This window comes from Lonchura striata, chromosome 38, assembly GCF_046129695.1.
Source record: "Lonchura striata isolate bLonStr1 chromosome 38, bLonStr1.mat, whole genome shotgun sequence".
NCBI lineage: Eukaryota > Metazoa > Chordata > Aves > Passeriformes > Estrildidae > Lonchura > Lonchura striata.
The window spans coordinates 1435312-1444624 of NC_134640.1; the positions used below are offsets into that span (position 1 = coordinate 1435312).

The 9313-nt window shown below is 63.6% G+C and overlaps 1 protein-coding gene and 1 long non-coding RNA gene across 2 annotated transcripts; both read right to left on the bottom strand.

Annotated features, from left to right (window-relative positions):
- Positions 1–564: 564 nt before the first annotated feature.
- Positions 565–7367, bottom strand: ZBTB45 (zinc finger and BTB domain containing 45). The gene is made up of 3 exons (XM_077789818.1): positions 6455–7367; positions 4679–4955; positions 565–4132 (listed from the first exon to the last, which is right to left on the bottom strand). The coding sequence occupies exons 1-3, from the start codon at positions 7320–7322 to the stop codon at positions 4060–4062; spliced, it is 1218 nt and encodes a 405-aa protein (XP_077645944.1). The 5' UTR covers positions 7323–7367; the 3' UTR covers positions 565–4059.
- A 561-nt stretch (positions 7368–7928) lies between these two features.
- On the bottom strand, positions 7929–8536 carry LOC144248140 (uncharacterized). The gene is made up of 2 exons (XR_013341527.1): positions 8500–8536; positions 7929–8280 (listed from the first exon to the last, which is right to left on the bottom strand). It is a non-coding gene; the product is annotated as an uncharacterized LOC144248140 (long non-coding RNA).
- Between the last annotated feature and the right edge of the window lie 777 nt (positions 8537–9313).

Genomic DNA, 9313 nt, shown 5'->3' on the forward strand with positions numbered 1-9313 from the left:
GCTGAGGGTGGTGGCCCTGGGACAGTGTCCCCAGTGTCCCCCCAGTGCCCCCAGTGTCCCCAGTGTGTCCCCAGTGCCCCCCAGTATCCCCAGTGTGTCCCCAGTGCCCCCCAGTGTCCCCAGTGTGTCCCCACCAGTGCCCCCGAGTGCCCCCAGTGTCCCCAGTGCCCCCCCAGTGTCCCCCCCAAGTGCCCCCAGTGTCCCCCCAGTATCCCCAGTGTCCCCTCAGTGTCCTCTCAGTGTCCCCCCAGTGTCCCCAGTGCTCCCCAGTGCCCCCCCAGTGTCCCCTTGGTGTCCTCCCAGTGCCCCCCAGGATCCCCAGTGCCCCCCAGTATCCCCAGTGTCCCCGTGTCCCCAATGTCCCCCCAGTGTCCCCCCGGTGTCCCCCCAAGTGCCCCCAGTGTGTCCCCCCAGTGTCCCCAGTGTCCCCCCAGTGTCCCCCCAATGTCCCCCCAGTGCTCCCCAACTATCCCCAGTGCCCCCCCGGTGTCCCCCCCGTGTCCCTCCCGTGGCCACCAGCAGCCGTGGCCCTCCCCGGTGGCCGAGCAGGGGACACGGCGCGGGTGGCATCGTCAGCTTTTAGTGACAAAAATGGCAAAAAACGGCAAAACCGGCACCGAAACGGCCGCCCGACAGCCCGGGCTGGTCACCACCCACCGGGGGACAGGAGCCACCGGGGACGGTCTGGGCAGGGACCTTCCAGCGAGCTCTCCATCGCTGCAACGCCGTGCCCGGCTCAGTTCCAGAACGTTCCGGGGTTCCCATCAGCTCATCACCCTGATCCAACCCTCTGAGATCCTCCATGGCTGGTCACGGTGTGGTTTATTGATCCAACCCCTGTCCCAAGCTCAGTTCCAGAACATTCTGGGGTCCCATCAGGTCATCACCCTCATCCAACCCTCTGAGATCCTCCATGGCTGGTCATGGTGTGGTTTATCCATCCAAACCCCGTGTCCGGCTCAGTTCTAGAATGTTCTGGGGGTTCCATCAGCTCATCACCCTTGTCCAGCCCTGCAAGCATCTCCATGGCTGGTCACGGCCTGGTCCATCTGTCCAATCCCTGACCCCATCTCAGTTCCAGAACGTTCCAGGAGTCCCATCAGGTCATCACCCTGATCCAGCCCTCTGAGCACCTCCATGGCTGGTCACGGCGTGGTTTATCCGTCCAATCCTGTGCCCAGCTCAGTTCTAGAATGTTCTGGGGGGTTCCATCAGCTCATCACTGCATCGTCCAGCTCTCCGAGCATCTCCGTGGTTGCTCACGGTCTAGTCCACCTGTCCAATCCCTGACCCCATCTCAGTTCCAGAACATTCCAGGAGTCCCATCAGGTTATCACCCTGATCCAGCTCTCCAAGCATCTCCACAGCCGGTCACGGTGTGGTTTATTGACCAACCCCCGTGCCTGGCTCAGTTCCAGAACGTTCCGGGAGTCCCATCAGCTCATCACCCTTGTCCAGCTCTCCGAGCATCTCCATGGCTGGTCATGGCCTGGTCCATCTGTCCAATCCCCGTGCCCAGCTCAGTTCCAGAACGTTCCGGGAGTCCCATCAGCTCATCACCCTCATCCAGCCCTCCAAGTATCTCCATGGCTGGTCACGGCGTGGTTTATCCGTCCAATTCCTGTGCCCAGATCAGTTCCAGAACGTTCTGGGTCCCATCAGCTCAATGACACCATCACCGCATCGTCCAGCCCTCCGAGATCCTCCATGGCTGGTCACAGTGTGGTTTATTGATCCAACCCCCGTCCCCAGCTCAGTTCCAGAACGTTCTGGGAGTCCCATCAGCTCATCACCCTCATCCAGCCCTCCAAGTATCTCCATGGCTGGTCACGGCGTGGTTTATCCGTCCAATTCCTGTGCCCAGATCAGTTCCAGAACGTTCTGGGTCCCATCAGCTCAATGACACCATCACCGCATCGTCCAGCCCTCCGAGATCCTCCATGGCTGGTCACAGTGTGGTTTATTGATCCAACCCCCGTCCCCAGCTCAGTTCCAGAACGTTCTGGGAGTCCCATCAGCTCATCACCCTTGTCCAGCCCTCCAAGCACCTCCATGGCTGGTCACGGTGTCGTTTATCCGTCCAATCCCCGTGCCTGGCTCAGTTCTAGAATGTTCCGGGAGTCCCATCAGGTTATCATCTTGATCCAACTCTCCGAGCATCTCCATGGCTGGTCACGGTGTGGTTTATTGATCCAACCCCCGTGCCTGGCTCAGTTCCAGAACGTTCCAGAGTCCCATCAGCTCAATGACACCATCACCGCATCGTCCAGCCCTCCAAGAACCTCCATGGCTGGTCACGGTGTCGTTTATCCGTCCAATCCCCGTGCCTGGCTCAGTTCTAGAATGTTCCGGGAGTCCCATCAGGTTATCATCTTGATCCAACTCTCCGAGCATCTCCATGGCTGGTCACGGTGTGGTTTATTGATCCAACCCCCGTGCCTGGCTCAGTTCCAGAACGTTCCAGAGTCCCATCAGCTCAATGACACCATCACCGCATCGTCCAGCCCTCCAAGAACCTCCATGGCTGGTCACGGTGTGGTTTATTGATCCAACCCCCGTGCCCTGCTCAGTTCCAGAACATTCTGGGGGTCCCATCAACTCATCACCCTTGTCCAGTCCTCCGAGCATCTCCATGGCTGGTCACAGTGTGGTTTATTGGTCCAATCCTCATCCCCAGCTCAGTTCTAGAATGTTCCGGGGTTCCCATCAGCTCATCACCCTTGTCCAGCCCTCCGAGCATCTCCACGGCCAGTCATGGCCTGGTCCACCCATCCAATCCCTGTCCCCAGCTCAGTTCCAGAACGTTCCGGGGGGTCCCATCAGCTCATCACCCTTGTCCAGCTCTCTGAGCATCTCCGTGGCCACTCACGGCCTGGTCCATCTGTCCAATCCCCATCCCCAGCTCAGTTCCAGAACGTTCCAGGAGTCCCATCAGCTCATCACCCTGATCCAACCCTCTGAGATCCTCCATGGCTGGTCACAGTGTGGTTTATCCATCCAACCCCCGTTCCCGGCTCAGTTCCAGAACATTCCTGGGTCCCATCAACTCAATGACACCATCACCGCATCGTCCAGCCCTCTGAGCATCTCCACAGCTGGTCATGGTGTGGTTTATTGATCCAATCCCCATGCCTGGCTCAGTTCCAGAACGTTCCAGGAGTCCCATCAGGTCATCACCCTGATCCAGCCCTCTGAGCACCTCCATGGCTGGTCACGGCCTGGTCCATCTGTCCAATCCTCGTCCCCATCCCAGTTCCAGAACATTCCCATTAGCTCATCACCCTTGTCCAGCCCTCCAAGCACCTCCATGGCTGGTCACGGTGTGGTTTATCCATCCAATCCCCGTGTCCGGCTCAGTTCCAAAACGTTCTGGGGGTCCCATCAGCTCATCACCCTTGTCCAGCCCTCTGAGCACCTCTATGGCTGGTCATGGCGTGGTTTATCCGTCCAATCCTGTGCCCAGCTCAGTTCTAGAATGTTCTGGGGGGTTCCATCAGCTCATCACTGCATCGTCCAGCTCTCCGAGCATCTCCGTGGTTGCTCACGGTCTAGTCCACCTGTCCAATCCCTGACCCCATCTCAGTTCCAGAACATTCCAGGAGTCCCATCAGGTCATCACCCTGATCCAGCTCTCTGAGCACCTCCATGGATGGTCACGGTGTGGTTTATCCATCCAATCCCTGTGCCCAGCTCAGTTCCAGAATGTTCCCGAGATCCCAGCGTGTCAATGATGTCATCACCCCACCACCAGAGCCACCAGAGCCACCCGGGCTCCGTTTGCCCTCGGCGCCACCGCCTCGGCCACCGCCCACCTCCTCCAGGACTGCTCCGGCTGCCTCGGCACCGTCCCGGCAGGATTCGTTCCGCCATCCCCGCGCCGCTCGCGGCGTCCCCCACGTCCTTCTCCTGCCACCGGGAGCGTCCCCGCAGCTCCCGAACCCCACGGGAACACCTTGGCCGCCTCCTCCGGGCGTCACCCCGGGCGCTCCACCGGGCCCGCGGGCACCGAGGAGCCCCCGGGACCTTCCTCCAGGCCCTTCCAGGGGCAGGGACCCCTCCTCACGCCATGGGAGCGGGGCCGGCGCCCGCCACCTCCGGCCACGCGCCCAGCCCGGCCTCCGGCGGCGGCGCCAGCGGTGGCCCCGGTGGTAACCCGGGTGGTAACCCCGGTGGTAACCCCGGTGGTGGCTCTGGTGGTAACCCCAATGGTGGTCCTGGTGGTGGCCCCGGTGGTGGCCCTGGTGCTAACCCTGGTGGTAACCCTGGTGGTGGCCCCGGTGGTGGCCCTGGTGGTGGCCCTGGTGGTAACCCCAATGGTGGTCCCGGTGGTGGCCCTGGTGCTAACCCTGGTGGTAACCCTGGTGGTGGCCCTAGTGGTGGCCCTGGTGGTAACCCCAATGGTGGTCCCGGTGGTGGCCCTGGTGCTAACCCTGGTGGTAACCCTGGTGGTGGCCCTAGTGGTGGCCCTGGTGGTGGCCCCGGTGCTAACCCTGATGGTGGCCCTGGTGGCGGTAACCCCGGTGGTGGCCCTGGTGGTGGCCCCAATGATGGCCCTGGTGCTAACCCCGGTGGTGGCCCTGGTGGCGGCCCCAATGATGGCCCCGATGGAGGCCCTGGTGATGGTAACCCCAATGGTGTCCCCAACGGCGTCCCCGATGGTGGCCCCGGTGGCGGTAACCCCGGCGGCGGCCCCGGCGGCGTCCCGGCGTGGGCGGCGGCGGCGTGGCGCTCCAGGAGGGTGCGGTGGGAGAAGCCCTTGGCGCAGAGGCGGCACTGGAAGCGCTCGGGGCGGTGCGTGCGCATGTGGACGTTGAGCGAGCTCTTCTGCGTGAAGCGCTTGCCGCAGACGCTGCACTGGAAGGCGCGCACGCCCGTGTGCGTCACCATGTGCTTCAGCAGGTAGTCGCGGAGCGAGAAGGAGCGCCAGCAGACCGAGCACTGGTGGGGCTTCTGGCCTGCGGGGACGGAAACGGGACACATGGAGCCGCCGCGGGGCAGCGGGGCTGGGACTGGGCAGGGTGGGATGGTACTGGTCAGTGTGGGTTGGTACTGGGCAGGGAGGGATGGTACTGGGCAGGGTGGGATGGTACTGGGCAGGGTGGGCTGGTACTGGGCAGGGTGGGCTGGTACTGGGCAGGGTGGGATGGTACTGGGCAGCGGGGCTGGGACTGGGCAGGGTGGGATGGTACTGGGCAGGGTGGGATGGTACTGGGCAGGGTGGGCTGGTACTGGGAAGTGTGGGTTGGTAAAGGTCAGTGTGGGTTGGTACTGGTCAGTGTGGGTTGGTGTGGGTTGGTACTGGGCAGGGTGGGTTGGTACTGGGCAGTGTGGGTCAGTGTGGGCTGGTACTGGGCAGGGTGGGTTGGTGTGGGCTGGTACTGGTCAGTGTGGGCTAGTACTGGTCAGTGTGGGTTGGTACTGAGCAGGGTGGGATGGTACTGGTCAGTGTGGGTTGGTACTGGTCAGTGTGGGGCAGTGTGGGTGGTACTGGTCAGTTTGGGTTGGTACTGGTCAGTGTGGCTTGGTACTGGGCAGGGTGGGATGGTACTGGGCAGGGTTGGTTGGCACTGGTCAGTGTTGGTTGGTGTGGGTTGGCACTGGTCAGTGTGGGTTGGTACTGGTCATTTTGGGTTGGTACTGGTCAGTGTGGGCTGGTACTGGGCAGGGTGGGATGGTACTGGGCAGGGTGGGATGGTAAAGGTCAGTGTGGGTTGGTACTGGTCAGTGTGGGCTGGTACTGGGCAGGGTGGGATGGTAAAGGTCAGTGTGGGTTGGTACTGGTCAGTGTGGGTTGGTACTGGGCAGGGTGGGTCAGTGTGGGCTGGTACTGGGCAGGGTGGGTCAATATGGGTCAAAATGGGTCAATGTGGGTGAACACGGGCCAACATGGGTCAGTGTGGCTCAACACGGGCCAACATGGGTCAGTGTGGGTCAACACGGGCCAACATGGGTCGATGTGGGTCAACACGGATTGGAACAGGCCAGCAGGGTCAGTGTGGATCACCATGGGTCAGCACAGGTCAACGTCGGCCAATGTGGGTCAACGTGTGCCAAGATGGACCGGCATAGGTCAACACTGACCCAGGTGGGCCAACAGGGATCAATAGAGGCCAACGGGGATCAATAATGGCGAACACGGATCAATAGAGGCCAACAGGGATCAACAATGGCCAACAGGGATCAATAGTGTCACCTTGGTACCCAGGTGTGTCACCGTGGTGCCCAGGTGTGTCCCTGCGGTGCCCAGGTGTGTCCCCGTGGTTCCCAGCCGTGTCCCCACGGTGCCCAGCCGTGTCCCCGCGGTGCCCAGCCATGTCACCATGGTGCCCAGGTGTGTCCCCGCGGTTCCCAGCCGTGTCCCCGCGGTACCCAGCCGTGTCCCCGCGGTGCCCAGCCGTGTCCCCGCGGTGCCCAGCCGTGTCACCGCGGTTCCCAGCCGTGTCGCCGCGCTCACCTGAGTGGATGAACATGTGCTTGGTGTAGTTCTTGCGGGAGCTGAAGCTCTTGTGGCAGTGCCCGCACTGGTGCGGCGCCTGGGCCGGGCGCGGCGGCGGCGGCGCCGGGGCGGCGGCGGCTTCGGTGCCTCCATCATCCCGAACCCCCTCGCGGGGCGGCGGCGGCGGCGGGGGGACCCCGAACCCCAACCCGAACCCGCCCGGCGCCTCCGGGCCGCGCTCGGCATCACCGGGCCAGGGCGGCAGGAAAGCGTCGGGGAAAACCTCGGCGGCACCGAAAATCTCCAGGCCGGGCAACGGCGGGACAACGCCTTCCTGGGGTTCACCTTCATCCTCTCCATCCTCCTCCTCATCCTCCTGCTGCTCCTCGTGCCCCGGCGGGCGCGGGCGCGGCTCCGCGGGCGCCCGGCGCAGCGGCTGCCGCTGCTTGCGGCCGTGCCCGCCGGCCGCCGGCCCGTCCGGTGCCGGTGCCGGTGCCGGTGTCGCGGAGGGTCCGCGGCCCCGCGCGAGGATCTGCGCGCACTCGCCGATGACCGGCTCGATCTGCAGCACCGAGGCGGCCGTCAGCATGGGCAGCGCCTCGGAGCGCGCCACGGCCAGGCGGCCGCTGTAGAGGAACTCGAGCAGGCGGCGCACGGCGGGCGCGGGCGCCACGGGCGGCACCTCGATGGCGGCGTGGCCCAGGCGCAGCTTGTCGCGGAAGAAGGCGCTGCCCGCGGCCAGCACGCAGCGGTGGGCGCGCAGCGAGGCGCCGCGGGTGCGCACCGTCACGTCGCAGAAGTGGCCGGCGGCGCGCTGCCCGCGCAGCGCCTCCAGCAGCGAGCGGCCGAAGCTGCGCAGGCGGATGTGGTGCACGGCCTCGGGCATGGCCCACGGACACGGACACGGACACGGACACGGACACGGACACAGACACGGGGACACGGACACGGACACGGGGACACGGACACGGACACGGACACGGACACGGACACGGACACGGACACAGGGGGGACAGGGGGCACAGGGGACACGGACACAGTTACGGACACGGACACAGACACAGACACGGGGACACGGACACGGACACGGACACAGGGGGGACAGGGGACACGGACACGGGGGGACAGGGGACACAGGGGACAGGGGATACGGACACGGGGGGACAGGGGACACGGGGGACAGGGGGGACACAGGGACACGGGGGACAGGGGGGACACAGGGACACGGGGACAGAGGGGACACAGGTCACGGGATACGGGGACAGGGGGGACAGTGAGGACACAGGTCACAGAAGGGACTGGAGGGACACCGGGACACAGGGGACACGGGAGTTAGTGGGGGACACCGGGACACGGGGACACGGGGACAATGGGGACACCGGGACACGGGGACACGGGGAGAAGGGGACACGAGGACACGGGGACACGGGGACAATGGGGACAGTGGTCACGGGGACAGTGAGACACGGGGACACGGGGACAGTGGGGACACGGGGACACGGGGACAATGGGGACACGGGGACAGTGGGATAACGGGGACACGGGGACAATGGGGACAATGGGGACACGGGGACAATGGGGACAGTGGTCACGGGGACAGTGAGACACGGGGACACGGGGACAATGGGATAACGGGGACAGTGGGATAACGGGGACAATGGGGACACGGGGACACGGGGACACGGGGACAGTGGGACACGGGGACAATGGGACAATGGGACAATGGGGACACGGGGACAGTGGAATAACGGGGACACGGGGACAATGGGGACAGTGAGACACGGGGACAATGGGGACCCGGGCCCGGCGGGGGGACACGGCGCCAGCCGCGAGCCTGGCGACACCTGGGGACAGACGGGGACGACGTCAGCGGGGCAGGGGAGCGCCGCGTGACGTCACGGGGCCCGCCGCGTGACGTCACGCCGCGGGACGGCGGCCGCCATGTCCCCGAGCCCGGCCCCGCCCCTCCCCCCCCCCGGACCCACCGGGACCCCCCGGCCCTGCCCTGCCCCTCCCCCCCCCCCCAAAAAACCACCCCGGGACCCCCGCGCCCCTCCCCCAACCTCGCTGCGCTGCCGCCGCCGCCGCGCGGTGACGTCACTTCCGCCGCCCGGCCGGAAGCGGGGCCGGAGCGCGGGGGCAGCGCCCCCTGGCGGCCGGAGGGAACCGAAAACCCCAAAAACACCCCAAAAACACCCCAAAAACCCCAAAAACACCCCAAAACACCCCAAAAACACCCCAAAAACACGTCAAAACCAGCACAAGGACCCCAAAAACCCCCAAAACAGCACAGAGACCCCAAAACCAGCACAGGGACCCCAAAAACACGCCAAAAACACCCCAAAACCCCCAAAACACCCCAAAAACACCCCAAAAACCCCAAAAACACGCCAAAAACATCACAAGGACCCCAAAAACACCCCAAAAACAGCACAGGGACCCCAAAACCAGCAAAAACACCCCAAAACCAGCACAGGGACCCCCAAAACAGCAAAACCCCCCAAAACACCCCCAAAACAGCACAAAAACTCCCCAAAACCAGCACAGGGACCCCAAAACCACCCCAAAACCAGCACAAAAACACCAAAAAAACACCAAAAAAGCCCCCAAAACACCCCAAAACCAGCACAAAAAATAAAAACTCCCCAAAAACACCCCAAAACCCCCCACAACACCCCCAAAAACAGCACAGGGACCCAAAAAAAACCCCAAACACCAAAAACACCCCAAAACTACCCCAAAAACCCCAAAAACACCCTAAAAACACCCCCAAAACACCAAAAAAACCAAAAAACACCCCAAAACCAGCACAGGGACCCAAAAACAGCCCAAAAACACCCCCTAAAAAACCCCAAAACACCCAAAAAACAGCACAGG